We start from the raw sequence: 17346 nt of genomic DNA, 5'->3' as shown, positions 1-17346 counted from the left end.
ACAATGAAAATCAAGTTTTGTCAGTGATTAATTGGTAAGACAGCATGGTAAATCTTAAAATTTTATCTGTGTATAGGGTCACACTGGCAACAAATCACAAACCAAGTAGCTTATTTAATTTTAACTTAATCATCCAAGTAATAATCACCCCTAGACCTCAAATTTTTTAAAGATAATTTTTATTTGCCCTCTAACTACCATGTTTCCTGCTCCCCATCAACCCCCTTCCCCCCTCCCGCTGATCCATCTTTGATCTTTCTCTGCATGCTCCCTACCCTACCTCCAGCCCACTGCTCCAACCCCACTTTCTGCCATCTCTACCCTTCACCTCTGATCTTCTCTGTCCCCCCAGCAGGACCTGAGAACACTGGTGGCAAAGGATAGGGGCAGCAGGAGGTGTAGAACATAGGAGCTGAAGGAAAAAAAAAATTTCCCTCGTAAGTCACACCTCTAATTTCAGGCCAAAATATATACACATCAAAGTGCAGGTATTATGTGAGGAAAATATAGTAGAACAAAACATATGTCAGAATTTGTTGCTGCAATATCAATCTCTTATCATGAACTATATAATATTCAGAGTACTGATGTCTAGCAATCTTGAAATAAATGTAAAAAGTGTTTCATATTAGTGATGTATATTTGTAATTAATAACCAATTACTAATAAATTAAAAGATTTGCTTAATTATATAACTGATTACTCAGATGAAGAGCCGTTTTCTTAAAATGTTAACTGATAACCTCATCACATTTTATATAAATTTTTTCCATGTACACACAAATCACATAAACACAGAGTAAATGAATGCATGCTGCCCAAATACCCAATTGAGCAGAAAGTTAGTCTGGGATAAAAAAAATGTCCAAGAGGATGGAATGAACTGTTTTAAAGAGATAGCCATTTTTGAAAACAACTACTGTGGTCTGATCTAGGCTACTGTGATGTTTCCATTTACATACTATATCTATTGGTTGTTCGATAAAGATCATACTACAATATGGCCAACAGGTTGGTAAGTGGAACATCTAACATTAACTAATTAAGCAGAATAATTTTAGCATGTTTCCAGGAAGGGTTCAATATAGTATTTTGGGTTTCCCTTCCTAATCACTGATTAAAAAGACAAGAATTATCTATGTTTACTATTTTAGAGGTTACAGACCCAGATACAAATGATCATAGCATTTTAAAGCTAAATCAAAATGAAATCCTACACGGTTGCTTCTCCCCCTTTCTTTTTAAAAACAGAAATTATGGTCCAGAGTTGACCTGCCAATGTCACAGAGTTGGTAGATGCATTAGAAATCAGCTTTCTTAAACCCTTTTACTTTTGCTGAAACCAGCTTAAATTTGAAGTGGTTCTTCTGTACCATACTTTGGATTCCTAGAATGCTATCTAACCATCTTTTATACTGTCTGAATTCCTAGTTTGGAGAAGTCATACCAACATCATAACATTACAAGACAATCTGAAACAAATTAAATACCATAACTTATAGTAAATCATACTTCAAATTTCTAATTACAGCAATATCAGCAAATAGACTATTCAGACATGGTTTTATGAGAGAAATATTTTATTTTCTCAACCAAAATAACAATGCTACTTTCTTCAAAGGAAAATGGAAAGAATATAAGAACAACACTTTAATATGTCTAAACTATCTTCCCCTATCTTTCCCCACAATGTGTTATTCAAAGATGTGCTTCTACTTTCATATTTCCTTATTTTAATAAACCACATACTGATTCATCAAAGCTGAAAAATCTCTGAGTTGCCTAAGTCTCATCATATCCAAGCTTCACTTCTACAATATTTATTCTTTTTCTGTCCCCATATCTACAGTTATGAACTCAGACCTTAATAAGGTCTGCTTAGAAGCTTATGTCATCAATAGTCTAACTAACTGGTATCCTTGTTTTTGATCTTTCTCAACATTCTTAATATGTTTTTCATGAAAATTATTTCTTCCAACTGTTTAAAAGCAGTTATCTTATAGACAGTGAAAGGCAATTAAATTCAAATTTTTAGCCTGACTAACCTACCTGACCTATAGTCTTTCATCAGTCCTTTTCCCTGGCTTCTTTTCTACCTTGCCAATTATAGCATACTCTGACTCTAATCTCGTAACACAATTCCTTACTACTTCAAAGTACATGTTTCTTTCAGTCCTGGTGTCTGTACATACTGTACCCTCTCCCTGTAAAGTGGTCCTTCTGCAGTTCCCTTTTATACTTCAGGCCCTAATTCAGATGTTACTTCTTTAGGCAGCTTTCTTGGAACTTCTCAGAACTGTGTTTGCTCCTTTGTCTTCTCACAGAACTTTATAGAGTAGTAGCATTTACCACAGTTTAATTTTTTGGGTGGGGAGTTCTTCCCTCTCCCATTAAATTCTACGAGCACAAGAATTACTGTACCTCATGTGCCTAGCAAAGTGCCTAGCATGGGCATTCAACAAATATTTGTAAAATACTAGCCAGACATGCTGGTTCACGCCTGTAATCTCAGCACTTAGGGAGACCGAGGCAGGCAGATCACCTGAGGTCAGGAGCTCTAGACCAGCCTGGCTAACATGGTAAAACCCCATTTCTACCAAAAACAAAAAATTAGCCAGGCATGGTGGTGTGCGCCTGTAATCCCAACTACTCAGGAGAGACTAAGGCAGGACAATCACTTGAATCCAACGGGTGGAGGCTGCAGTGAGCTGAGATCGTCCCGTTGCACTCCAGCTTGGGCAACAAGAGCGAAACTCAGTCTCAAAGGAAAAAAAAATCATTAACCTCCAAAATATATTTTTTTATTTCAATCATACATCTGATAATTATTGAAGTAGTTACAGTAAAATTAAAATAGAGAACTGAACTTTTACTCAGAAGACCTGAGTTTGAATTCCAGGTCTGGAACCCACTTCTCTGTTATACTGTAATCTTACTTCTCTTAGATCTAACCCCCAAAATTGTGAAAACATGAATTATTTTATCATACCTACGCTTACAAGGGTATTGTAAAGATTAAGTCAGAATATACGTAAAGCAACTCTCAAAGTTCTTGGCACCTAGCAAAAGATCAGCACATGTGGTTGAACTAACCGTAAGATTGAAACCAAATGTTACTACTGAATTCAGGCATGAGATGAGAAAAATCTGAGCAAGGATATGAAGATAGAAAAAAGGGAAAAAAGAGATTTTTAGAAAATAATCACCAGGATGTGTAAGTTCTAAAAGTGTTAGGGAAGAAATAATTTCAGCTATCAACACAGGACATAGAAACTCCAGCCCTATCTGTAACTAAGGAAATTCTACACATCTTTCAACCAAAATGCATTAGGCTTACCTTAACGAACTCAAACCAATCAACACTGCTGCTTCTAATCCTATCTATGCTCCCAAAAGTAGATGATGTCTTAGAAACTTTATTCTTCACACTAACCAATCAAGATATAATATTACCGCTTTGATTCAGCCCATAGTAAAATAGCAATATTCAATTCTATGGGCCATCAAGTTTCAAGCTATATTAATCTCAGCATTATAGTGAACCTTACTTCAGCCAAGGTTAGTAAGACCTCCATAAAATTTTAAATGTTTAAAGGTCCTAATAAGTACAGAAATAAAAGCTTGTCAAAGAAAGTATTTACAACCCTTTTTAAGTCTTCCTAGTAATCTTGCTTCAAAATTGTTTTAAGAGATCTGATAGATGAACAGAAAAAGTTGTAGCTTAAGACATATTAGAATGTAAAATTTGCTAAAGCAAATATCATATATTCTTAGGATAGGATACAAATAAAATATTTATTTAAACAATCCCCAGTTTTATCATTTTTTAAATTGCTTTTTTCTGGCAGTCTTTATAAAATTCTATTATCATAGTGAATGAGTGAGTAGCCAGGATACTCAGATGAGAAGGTTTAGGTATTTCCTGAATCAGAAATGCCTGGAATGGAACCATCTACATTCTTTAAAGGTTTATAAGCTATTTGTTAAGATGAGAGACACACAGCAGGGCACCCAGTTTTTGCACTTTGTTGCCAGTCGGTACTGGTTACTAACTATTAACATAATCCCTCCTAAACCATGTGAACAACGAGTATATGAACATATATAATAGTTTCAAGTATGTTATCAAGCAAAAGTCTTCAAATATATTTTACATTAAAAAGTAAAAAACAATTCTCCCAATTGAGGTTGTTCACTATTAAATAAAATTGTTTGACGAACCTCTTTCTCTGTTGTCACGACGGTCTCGCTCTCCATGTCTTCTCTCAAAGGAAGAATCCCTTGCTTGATCTCTGTTGTCTCTTTCAGGATATCTGTCTCTTTCAGGATAGCTACTTCGAGTTTCCCAGCTGTCATGATAGTTGCTATTACTACTGTGACTATCAATTTGAGAACCTCTTGAGCCTCGACTTCCTAAACAAAGGATATTCACACAAATGTTTAGCACATATGCTTTATTCAACAAATTTCATCAGTCCCAATCTTTCCTCTTAAAGACTGTTAATATATATATTTAAAATTCCAAAGTGTGGTAATCACTCCTGAAAAGAGTACCAAGCAACGATTCAGAACACCCAAGGTGTCCAATGACTGACTTGAGTAGGCCAAGTCCCAGTTTTCCCTATCTCTACAAAAATCATACAAAAAATCATAAAATAATACTCATTAAAATTAACTTCCCCACCCCCCAAAAAAACAAAAACGATTTCTTCATATCTAATTCACAGAAATATAATGAAAGAAAAAAATGGGTATAAATTATTGCTTAAATATAGTTTACAGTGAAAACGTTCTAACACAGAACACCAAAGTTAATGACAACATTAAACTGTATGTGAAAATTTTCATTAACAGATGTGGGAAACAAATGTTCACAGTGGCTTTTGATCAGTGTTTGGGGAGAGGGGAGAACAGTGGGTGGAGGAAAAGAGTGGTCATGATAATTAAATTTCAGCAGTTTGGAAATAGTTAAAAATATATTTAAGTCACTTGGGTGACGGCAAATGCTTTTCATGAAAAGAAAAATGGCTCAAGATAATGACAGATTGACAGGGTCTGAAGCAAGTACAAATACTGAAGAATACACCAACCAGTCATTTCTAATGCCAACAATTTTGAAAACGCACAACTTTAATTCTACTTTAATGAATATTTTTATCGTATTTATACCTATTGAACAGAAATTAACTTCCTTGTGATTCTACTTTTTTGTCTGATACTGATTTTCTTAGTGTTGCACATCAATCAAGATGATAGGCATGACTGGATATAATTAGATCAGGGGGTCTAGCTCAAGCTCCATTTATCTTTTGCTATTTTAAGTAGTAATTCCAATTAGGAATTTATAAGGAAGATTGCAAGTTCAATTAATTAAAAATTATGGTGATGAAATGTTAACAAATGTAAGAAATAACACATTAGAAATCTTAGGAGATTTTATACTTTCTATATGATCATATAAGATACAGTTCACTGGCAAGTCAAAAACCTTACCCTTTTCAGGTAACTCAGGAACTCTCCCCCTACTTCTGCCCATTCGGTCATTTCTAATTTCACTTCGAGACTCATTTCTGGACTCATTCCTTATTTCATTACGAGAACTTTCTTCTCTCAAATGGTTTCGGCCATAACTCCGGGATTCTTCTGGATATGTCTCCTCCTTTCGATGAGTATCTCGACCTTCACGGTCCCTGTAGTCGTGGGCATCACGAGTGGACCGAGAATCTCTGGGATCACGGTTCTCTTTGGCATCTCTGCTATAATCCCTCATTTCCCTTGAATCCCGAATGTCTCTGGAGTCTCTTAGTTCCCTTCGCTCTCTGGTATCTCTGGCATCTCTCCGATCCCGACTATCTCGAGGTTCTCTGTCATCTCTGTGGTCTCTAGAAGAGCTCTGATCCTGTTCATACTCTCGTTCTTCTCTTGAGTCCTTTTCTCTGTCTCGTTTGCCCCTAGTCTCTGTAATGCATTTTTGGAAATCGACTGTAATTGCTTTTACAAAGTTTCAGGAAACTAGACAACATATGAATACAGAACTTTAAAAATTTTATTACAATGACAATCCATGTTCTTTGCAAAAAAAAAAAAAACATAAATAAATAAGAAGCTGAAATCCCACAGATAATGATAGCCATATTTTTCATTGGATAAACTCTGAACATGAATTTCCTCTGCCCCAACTTACCTATAGTTACAGATCCTAAACAGCTGAAACAAGGTGATCTCCTATCACTGATGGCTTACTTTTCAGAAGCCACTTTTAGACACAGACAGAGACACTTCAGTTGCTTTAATTTCTTCTATCAACTATTAGGCTAGGCTAGTCTAGACAACATGTGATCTCCTCAAAGGTACGTCGGTACTAGAGGGTAACCTATGGTTAGTAAGCTAGCTGGTTAAGAGATACTGTTATTCACTCTCTTTTCCTGTGCTGTCTAATGGTATAACACTCATGTATCCAAGTCTTTAAAGCTTTCTCCACTTAGAGCATTTTTCTAGCTGGCTGTGGTGGCATGTACCTACAGTGCCAGCTACTTGGGAGGCTGAGGTAGGAAGACTGCTTATGCCCAGGAGTTTGAGTTCAGCTTGGGCAACATAGTAAGATGAGACTTTCTCTCTTTAAAACAAACAAACAAACAAACAAACGAAAAAGAATTTCATAGAAAAAAAAAACTCACTTTTAAAAAGCTGGAATGAACCACACTGATTATCTAAACCAACCATGTCATTTTATTATAAAGAAATAGAGGCCTAAAGCTTAGATGGCTTCGTCAATCCCATAATTTGCAAAGATTAGAAACCACTCTTTACATATATTTAGAAAGGGCATAAATTGATTATAACAAATCTGATATGAAGCCAAAGAATTAACAAGAGAACCCCAAAGAATAAATCCTGCTCTTTTTATGAGATTCTTCTGCAAGTTGCTCTTACACTCCGGAATTGCCCCAGTCTGAGGTTATTTTGGCAGCTCTAGCAGCCTCATGCCCAAAACATTCTAAGTTTACCTCCTTTTCTCTTTGTCCCTGGTGCCTAGGCCCACAGACTTTTTCATGGGCCCAAACATCTTGCATACATAAAGCCCTTAGACCCTCATCAATAACCTATCTCCCCCACCAATTCCTTTGTCCATATATCCATATCCACAAATACTGTTTCAGGGGAAAAGCAAGAGGCAAAGATCTGATACATCTCCATCCCTGTCTGCTCCTTTTACTTCTACTCCTCCCCCAATACCAACTGTGCCTGAAAATGTGTTCACTTAGTGCCAGATCTTTCTCATGATGTGCCCATCTGTCCTTACAAATACGTCTAGGTACTGTATTTTGTACTTTACCTACCTCCCTATCCTTCCACTAAAATTATCCTTATTTCAAAAAGTGACATCTAAACAGAGAGGAGCAATTGCCTGCTAAATCTTCTGTATGGAAGGTTAAACAGACATCTTCCTTACAAAGAACTTAGAACACATACGATGTGTTATCAGAAGGATTCTTTTTGTAACACAATCCCCTCTTAACACAAGCATTCCTATAAGACTCAATTGCTTATTATTTTCCCTTCATTAGTATGTTTAATAATAATAATAGAGTTTTCATTCAATAAGTAGTCATTAAATATGTATTATATTCATGCTCAACTCTAGTTGTTAAATATCTTATTACAATTTACAGAAAGGTACAATATAAGAGAATTTTCCCATCTTACCAACGTTCCATAAATACTGCTGTGCTGACCTAGTATCAAAATCATACATACAAAAAAAAAATTCTATCAAATAGGTGCTTTTTCCAGTCTCTACCTATTTTCTTGAATATCATTCTCTTCTGCCATTTTCTTGAATAAAAGACCCCTATTAATTATTGCTTGCACTGTTGATAGGAAGAAAATACTAAATTCAACATGTTTCATAGGAGACTGCTGTACTCCACTCACAGAGAGGTACTTAAAATGTATATTAAATAGAAATGTTGTTGCAAGTGAGCATTTCCCAAGTGCTCACTGTGTTAAAAATGAAAACAAGAGAAGTGAGAAAACAGACTTAAGTTAAATCTACAAAGACAAGAAGCTTAGACAAGAAGTATAGAAAGAGATGAGAGCCATTAAACAGGCTTTATTGCCAGGTAACAATAAAATCTCAGCTTGAATAGGAGTAGCAAATCCAAAGTTAACTTAATTCTCAGGGACCTAGAAAGGAAAGCTGCTTTGCTTACGTCTTTATTATGACCTAGAAATCTGATGACTGGGTTTGCAATGACCTTTTGAAATTCCCCCCAGCCCTCACTCCTTTATCAAAACACTTCTGATGCTTTCAAACTATGCTCCCTGATTTGATGCTTTTCTTCCCTTCATTTCCTTGTTTTCAAAAGGCTTTAAGCAAATGGAAAAGATGCTCTAAGAAACAGATGGCCAAAAATTTCTAGAACTAGAGAGTACTATACTCAGCAGAACATCTTAACTAGAGAAAGCATCAACTTAGCATACCTGTAAATACCAACTCGTATATACCTAACAGCTTACGTTACCATGCTGTTAAGCATCTCCTATTGCCTTCAAGAATTCTAGTCTAAGTGTTACAGAAGACTTGTAACTCCATCTCTTATTACAACAATAAAGCTGGATGTCCAATTTTTCAATTAAAAAAAATCAAAGTACAGTACACACCTTCCCTCCTCTCATGACGTCGATCATGAGACTGTGAAGTTCGTTCATGATCATGTCTCCCTTTCTCTCGCATTGGAGAGCGATGTCTTGGAGGACTCTGCTTTCTCTGAGGAGAAGACAAAGAATGTGAAGGATAAGGAGAGGCAGAGCGTCGTAAAGGTGGAGTTAGTGTCCGCTGATAAGATGGTGAAGGAGTTCTTTTTCGACGAGGAGAAGGAGAATGTCTTTGAATAGATGATCCTGATTGTGAAGAAGATGAGTGATGTCTAGAAGATATAGGAGAATGATGCTGTCCTGCTGGGGAGGTAGACCTATAAGGGAAAAAGGATAACAATAAAAAATGTATTCAAGAGCTTCACTTCTAGCCAAAGGAAAATCTTTAAAAACAAAAACGTGAATGTAAAAGTCAAAGCTAAAAGTATAGATAACAACTCTGGGATAAATTTTAATTCACAATGCTATAAAATTGTAAGTAGGTCACTTTTTAAAGATGTGACTTAATTTTAAGTCACGAGTTCAAGAAGAGATACGCGTTGCTTTTCCCGCAGGCTTTGGTGCCAAAGCGCATTGCATTTTCCAACATACACCATTTATCCTAACTTAAGGCATGGAATTCACTCTGATAACCGCTGACAGTGTGAACAAGTACTTGGTAAAAGAAAACCCACAAACTACGGCAAAATATACTGCTAGATCTAGATAGAAAGTGGCTGTGAGAATGCCTGTAAATGCAAAGCTATGGAAAAATGGGAGCTAGCATCAGCTAAGGCAAACAAAAAATCCACGCTGTTTAGGTTGACATTTAGGATTATGAAAGAATCCTAGAGTTAAGGAAAGAATAACAAAATATATACACTGTCTTTAACTTAAATAATCTGTCTTCACTGCAGGCAGCACAAACTGAGAATTAGTTCTTAGTTCTTGGTTCAGCGAAGGCCTCCTCTATTCCCTTCAAATCATTTTCCTTCACTGCTACCAAACAACATATAACCTCATGGTAATCATTACGCACATCTGAATCACTCCGAGTCTATCATGCCTGGGTCCTGTCCACACTTTTGTGCAATAACTAAGAAGCAGCAGGAAATAATGTTTAAAAAATAACTTTCTAGATGCCCAGATAAATATTCTTCAAAGCAATCAGCTCAAGAGCTAAAAGCTTATTTTAAAAAATTCTGATTTTTTTAGTCAAAGTACTTCTGAAATTATCTTCAGTGTCTAGGATAAACTTTTTTTTGGATGTGCAATGATGGCACAAATCATTATTGATTCTAAACCAGTTTCTCAACCCTAGCACTACTGACATTTTGTACTAGGTAACTCTTTGGAGGAGGGGGAGTGTCTTGTACACTATATGTAGGATGTTTAATAGCATCCCTCGCCTCAACTCACTAGATGCCAATAGCATCCCTCCCATTCCAAGTCATGACAATAAAAAATTACTCCAGACAATGTCAAATGTCCTCTACAAGGCAAAATCACACCCAGTTGAGAACCACTACCTTAAACTATGTTGTTTATAAATGATGCCTTAGTAAACTTTTTATCAATAAAAGATTTCAATCTATAAACTAACTAAATGTTACTAAGTCAGGAAAGTGATCTAATATATCAGAAAGAATTTGCAGAAAATAATTTAGGCAAATAAAAATACCTTTTGGATAACCATTGATTAAAATAAAAAGTCAGCTAGCTAACTAGACCACTACACTTACTTAAAAATCAAGTTTTCTTGATTAAAGCTTTATTCTTTTAATAAAATAGTGATTCCTTTCTAATATAAAAAAAATAGCCATCAGCCACTAAAATTTTAATTGACTCTAAATAGAAATTTATTAACTTAACAGATAATATGAGTGGAAATACTCAATGGGTCTTAGCCAGATGTGGAAAACTATTTATGATCAATGCCCATTTAAATGCATCCTACTGAACAGAAAAATCCTTGCAAGAGTAAAAATTAGAGTCAGTATTGTCTGGTGCTTTTCAATTTCAATTTCATTAGGTTCTAGTCAATTTATTTTTATTCTTGGGGGGACAAGGTCTCCCCGTCACCCATCCTAGAATATAATGGCATGATCATGGCTCACTGTACCCTTAGCTTTCTAGGCTCAAGTGATCCTCCCACCTCAGTCTCTTGAGCAGCTGGGGACTACAGGCACATGCCACCACACCCAGCTAATTTATTTTATTTTTTATAGAGGCGAGGTCTCACTATGTTGCTGCAGTTGGTCTTGAACTTCTGGGCTCAAGCAATCATCCTGCCTCAGCCTCCCAAAGTGCTGGGATTATAGGCATGAGCCACCACACTGGGTGGTTCTCGTTAACTTAAAAAACTAAAGAATGGTTCTCTACTAAACTGATATTTTGGTTACTTCTGAGTTTATTTCTGGGGTATTTAAAATTGTTTCAAGAAAAAATACAAAAGAAAGAAAAAATATAAAAATTTAAAAAATGGTTTCAAGAATGTCTACAATAGCCTTGAGTGATTGGTACATAAAACTTAAAAAGACAAAATAGTTTATATATACTATCTTTAAAAAACACATTAGGGGCCAATCATGTTCCTATTCAACTTAGTGTCTATAGCATGGAAGAAAAACTTCAAACTTAGGATAGTCAAACTATTATATTAAGGTCAGAACACTAATGTGTTGTCAAGTAATGGCTTCAGCTTTTTTCTCCGTAATCAACCTTCACTTATGTCCATTGTGCATACATAAAAGGTGTGACTCTAAGTAATGAAACTGTCTTGAAATCTGATGAAAATTAATAGTACTTTGGCTATAGACTATTACAGAGATATCATAAAGTACATTTCTACTTAGAATAAAAGTAACTTCAGATTAGTCTTATGCTTTATAATTGACTGGTTTCTTATCTGAGGAAAAAAGTATGAAATTCAAATAAAAAAGGCAAGTTTATTTAATGAAGAGAAATTTCATGCCTTAAAACAAAAATCTGTATAATGTAAGCCAGAGCATTGTGATTTATTGTATACAGGGAAAGTTGATCTTTAGTCTGACAGATTCCAATCAAACACTTTTTAGTGCTGCTATCATTAGGACATGATGTGGTGTGGAATGAGAATACTCAGGGTATATTTCATTTTGGGAAAAAATGTGAAAAGTTAAGAAATTTAAAAATAAAAACTCCTCTGATTCAAAATGCAAGTAATTTCAACTATAAACTAATATGTTTACCCCAGACTTTCTTAAAAACAGTAACAGCAATTTTTCTCTCAAAAAATGGTTTCTATTTCTCAAATATGAAAATATGCTTACCTAATGCAACATTCATATTTTAACCTTTAAAAGATCATATAAAATGTATACATTTTTTAAAAACAAAAGTAATATGAGCACTACCAAAATCAACTGTTTTCAGTGATAAAGTACAACATAATACACATTTCGTAAGTAGAAATATTTAGGTTGTATTATTTTACATATGAAATTTATTCTATTAAATCATTTTAATTCACTCAACAAATATTAAGTGAGCACCTACTAAGCTCCAAGTATTATTTTTGGCAATGAGGATGCAGAATTGAAGAGAACAAACAAAACCACTACCATCATAATAGTAATGACATTATTAATAGCAAGTAACACATATATTGCTACTATGTGCATGACACTATTTTAAGTGCTTGTCATATATTAACTCAGTCTTTATAACAATCTAATAAGGTAACTGAATATGATGGTTAATTTTACATGTCAACTTAATCCATTTATGCCTAGTGAGTTTCATTATTGGAACGCTAAGCTTGTGGGAATTATTTATATCCTACTGCCCAAGGTCATGGCCAAGGTCTGATTTTTCACAAAAAAAATTTGCAGCCTCTGGCACAAATGGGTTAACTGGTTCATGAAATGCCCAGATATCTGGCTAAACATTATTTCTGAGCATGTCAGTGAGGACTTCCTAAAAGACTTTGGCATTTGAATTAAACTGAGTAAAGCAGATGGCCCTGATCAATGTGTGTATCATCCAATCCACTGAGGGCCTGAATAGAACAAAAAGGTGAAGGAAGGCTGCATTCTCTGTTTGCCTGACTGCTTGAGCTGGACATTGATCTGCCCTTGGCTCTGAGGCCTTAGAGCCTGACTGGAATCCATACGATCAGCTCTCCATCTCTCACACTTCTGAACTACACCACCAGCTTTCCTGAGGCCTGCAGCCAGATCATAGAGCTTTATTGCCTCCATAAATGCATGAGCCAATTCCTTAAGTAAATCTCATTCTAGATACATCTTCTATTGGTTCAGTTTCTCTGGAAAACCTTGACTAACACATTGAGGGAGGACTGGAAACCAGTCTATCTAGTAACAGAGTCTATGATCTAGGGAGCAAACCAACAAGGACAAAGCAAGACAACTTCTGCTAATTAATGTAACAAAGTATATAAAAAAGGACAACAAAATAGTACTGCTGGGTCCAAAAAAAAACCCACAATAAGTATGTGCTTTTTACTCTTGGAGCTTAAAAACAATCTACATGTGTGTGGCACAAATACCAGCATTTGTCTTTTTCTAACCCTTGATCACAAAACACAAAGTATGTCAGAGTGACTACTTCAGGCTGCTTGGTAAGGAAAGAACTTTTACTGGAGGATACTTGAGTCAAGTGCTGAAGATCTGAGGGGAGAGCTTTAGGATCAATAAGCACAAAGGAGGCAGGAGGGATCTTGATGTATAAGAATAGAAAGAAGCCAAGTGGAACCACAATTTATTACAGAACAGAGTCTTATGAGAGATAATCAGAAGGCAGGCAGAGCCAGATATGGGCCACAGGTCATAGTAAAAGTCTAGATTCTAAGCTTGAGACAAAGCACTGGAGCGTGTTAGGCAGGTAAGTGCCATTTAAAATATAACAAGATCTTACTTGTCTAAATAAACCTGTAAGATGGGAAAAGAAAATGCTTTTGTGTGATTTGTTTTACACCTAGTAGCTTGCTATTCTTTTGCAGCAGGGTAAAAAGGGAATTACTGAACAACCTACAGAGCTAGGACGACACCTGTCTATGGGAATCTTTTAAAAGATCACTCCTCCATAAATACATGATGATACTTGTAAAACAGATTTGATTAAAAAAAAAAAAAAAACTCATGTAAGTTCTAGATAATATAAGAAAATCTTCACTGAAGTACTAATAATTTTGTTGAGATTTCATTTTTGCATGCCAGCAGTGAAGTACAGTTGACTCTTGAACACAGGTCTGAACTGCATGGGCCCATATGTGACTTTTCTTCTGCCTCTGCCAACCTTGAGACAGCAAGAACAACCCCTTCTTTTTACACCTCTCCTAGCCTCCTTTTCAAAGGGTAGACCTTTATAATGATCCACTTCCACTAAACGAATAGTAAATATATCTTCCCTTCCTTATGATTTCCTTAACATTTTCTTTTATCTAGTTCACTTTGTTGTAAGAATACAGTATATAATGCAAATAACATGCAAAATATGTGTTAATCTAATGTTTATGTTATCAGTAAAGTTTCCAGTTAACAGTGGGTAATTAGTAGTTAAGTTTGGGGGGAGTCAAAAGTTATACAAGGATTTTCAGCTACACAGGGGGTTGATCCCCCTATTCATTGTTCAAGGGTCAACTGTAATTTCAAAAATTTCAATTTAAGAATAAAAAATGTTAAAGACAACCCTTAAATTAACCCATCCTTTAATGCTATTCAAATCCAGAATAATTTAACAATTAATACAACTTTTATGAAATGTGGTTCAAGATAAGAGCCTTACATAGACTTATTCAAAAACTTGGCTTGAACTAAAAACTGTACCCACCAATGTGATCAAGGGTTAGAAAAAGACAAATAGCTGGTATTCCTGCCACACACATGTAGATTGCTTTTAAGCTCCAAGAGTAAGAGAATCAGTATTTCAAATACAATAAAACCCAGAAACAACACACACTGCCAGAAGACAACTGACTCCTTCTGCTTGGTGGTACCAGTTAAAGTTACTACTTTCTGCTGGGGTTAGGGTAGGGTGGCAAGAATATGAAGCAGAAGACCAAACCAGGCCAAGAAATAGTAGGCGATCCAATTTTGGAGAGGAAGGTCAAGAAGTCCCTGATCTGCATTTCCCAGACATAATACCTCCTCAGATCAGGTCACCGGGTGCCAAACAAGGGAGATTTCTAAAATCCCCACCAATGGCCTGGAAGTCCCATCCAGTCACAGGGCCCAAAATTATTCCAGTGGTCATTTAACTGTCAGTGAAAAAAATATGCCACCACCTGGTACCAAACCAGCCAGATTAGGATGGATTTTGATAATGAAGGGTGGGGGCTATTTTATTAATGTCATTATAATAACACAGCCCTACATTTTTTACTGAATTGACTCCATATTATACATATTTAACAGAATCAATTACTGGAACAGGACTAAACTTCCCAACCACCAGTTGCTACTAAAATCCTCTCTGAAAACACTTCAGAACAGCCTTCCTCAAGTCTCCAATTTTGCAAAGCATGTTGGACAAAAGATAAAATTACAATTGTTTAAGGTCATAAACCCTCTCTAGTTACGAGTTCTCTTCTGAATTCAACAAATTTTCCCAACATTACCCCTACTAAAGAGAGTCCAAGCCTTAATTCATTTGACTAAATGTGAAAGGCTTTTTTATTCATTGTGAATGAGTTGTTTTGATGTTTATAAAATGATTTCGTTCTTAACACAACCCTTTCATAAGCTCAGTGTGCAATATAATCATGTTTGGTTATATTACAAAACCCACATATTTGGAAACACTATTTTATACACACACACACACACCACCACCACCACCACCACCACTACCACCATCACCACCATATTATTCTACTTGTACTAACAAAGCTTTTGGAAATATTTTTGCTCACTGCTGCAATACAAGCTTTAGAACAGGTACTAACATACTAACTGTTGGATGAATAAATGAATTAACACTTTACTTCAGCACACGTCCTCCTAGTAAGCTTCCTGAGGCTCCACCAGAAACAGATGCTGGAACCATGTTTGTACAGCCTGCAGAACCATGAGCCAATTAAACTTCTTTTTTTAATAAGTTACCTTGTCCCAGGTATTTCTACAATACAAGAACAACCTGAAACAGCTACTGTCAAGTAATAAGCAGATTTCCACATTCAAGTAATTGTGTTGGAATTATTTTTTTTTGTAATTAGCTATGCTCTGAGCACTTTCTCATTTGACCACAAAGTCCTACAACCTAGCATTATGATAAAAACATATCACCTGTCAATAAAACTACACTGAAACCAAAATATCTGGCAGAATGAGCAACATGCAATTGTTAGACAATTTTTTCCTGATTATTATCCAAGAAGATTTTGTGTTTAAACCCTTGTTCCTAAAATATTACTAATGTATTGGCTTATTTTCCTGATTTAGCATGCGAAAGTACAAAGAATATATACCAATATACACTGATAAAAGCAAGTATTACAGATCTACCAAAACATCATTGTAAATAAATATTCAATTTAGGACTATCTAGACATAATAGGTTAGGAATACGGACACAAGTATTCCCCTCAGAAATTATCTTTCTGACTAAATGCCTAAAATAAACTTAATTTCCCTTTGATTTACATTTCTTCTAAACAATTTACAGGACAAAAATTAAGTTTGTTGGGTTCTTATTACAGTAGTCCCTGGTTAACTGCTGTTTTGCTTTCCCTGGTCAACCACAGAAAAATACTAATGAAAACTTCCAGAAATAAACAACTCGTATATTTTAAATTGCACACAGTTCTGACTGGCACAGTGAAATCTCCTGTCATTCCACTCTATCCCAACTTGCACATGAATCGTCCCTTTGTCTGGCAAATCTACACTATATGCACTCCCTGCTTATTAATCACTTTGTAGCCATCTCAGTTATCAGACTGACTTGCAGTTTGGCAATAACAATATTTATGCAGTTTGAGTAACCCTTATTTTACTTAATAATGGCCCCAAAGTGCAAAAAGGAGTAATGCTGCCAATTTGAATGTGCCAAAAAAAAGAAAGTCATAAAGTAGTTCCATTGAGTGAAAATATGAAAGTTCTTAAGGAAAGAAGAAAAACTGGATGCTGAGGTTGCAAAAATCTACAATAAGAAGGAATCTTCTATAGATGAAATTATGAATAAGGAAAAAGAAATTCATGCATAGCATATACAGGGTTCTGTACTATCTGCCATTTCTGGCATCTACTGGGGGTCTTGGAATGTATTCCCTGAGGATAAGTGGGGTAGAACTACTGTATTTGACTATTTTCTATAAAAAGTAGGTTGTGGAAAGTTTTTTTAAAAAACATTATGGGAAATTGCTATATTTTCTGAAAGCAGAGTAAAAAATCCAAAAGGCTTTTTCTCTGCATAAATGCGTAGTATTCAGGTTTTGATCAACACTGCATAAATAAATCAAACTTGAGTAAAGCTGGAAGACACTAATAACATTAAGAGCTGCAGTCTTCACATTATTCAATTAAAAATTAGCCACATGACAGAATTTCATATTAAACTAACAAATACTCTGGAAAAAACTTGACATACCAGTGACAGTTTGGGAGTGAAGTACTCAAATCTTTGACATCAGGTTAGTGTCCTAGGCTTCAAGAATGATTCATGATTCTAACATTTTTTTGAAGAGGGGAATTTTTTTTTTTTTTTTTT

General features: G+C 35.4%; 1 protein-coding gene across 1 annotated transcript in view; it reads right to left on the bottom strand.

Moving 5' to 3' along the window:
• Positions 1-17346, bottom strand: part of ZC3H13 (zinc finger CCCH-type containing 13) — an 88606-nt gene that overhangs the window by 21065 nt on the left and 50195 nt on the right. The window contains exons 9-11 of the mRNA XM_017535862.2: positions 8665-8975; positions 5494-5958; positions 4222-4413 (exon numbers count right to left, since the gene is read on the bottom strand). Coding sequence (XP_017391351.1) covers positions 4222-4413; positions 5494-5958; positions 8665-8975 — 968 coding nt within the window. The remainder of the gene's footprint in view (positions 1-4221; positions 4414-5493; positions 5959-8664; positions 8976-17346) is intronic.

The sequence above is a fragment of the Cebus imitator genome, unplaced genomic scaffold (genome assembly GCF_001604975.1).
Source record: "Cebus imitator isolate Cc_AM_T3 unplaced genomic scaffold, Cebus_imitator-1.0 Scaffold94, whole genome shotgun sequence".
NCBI classification, from domain to species: domain Eukaryota; kingdom Metazoa; phylum Chordata; class Mammalia; order Primates; family Cebidae; genus Cebus; species Cebus imitator.
The sequence above is the reverse complement of the archived record's forward strand: the minus strand, read 5'-3'. Positions and strand labels throughout refer to the sequence as shown.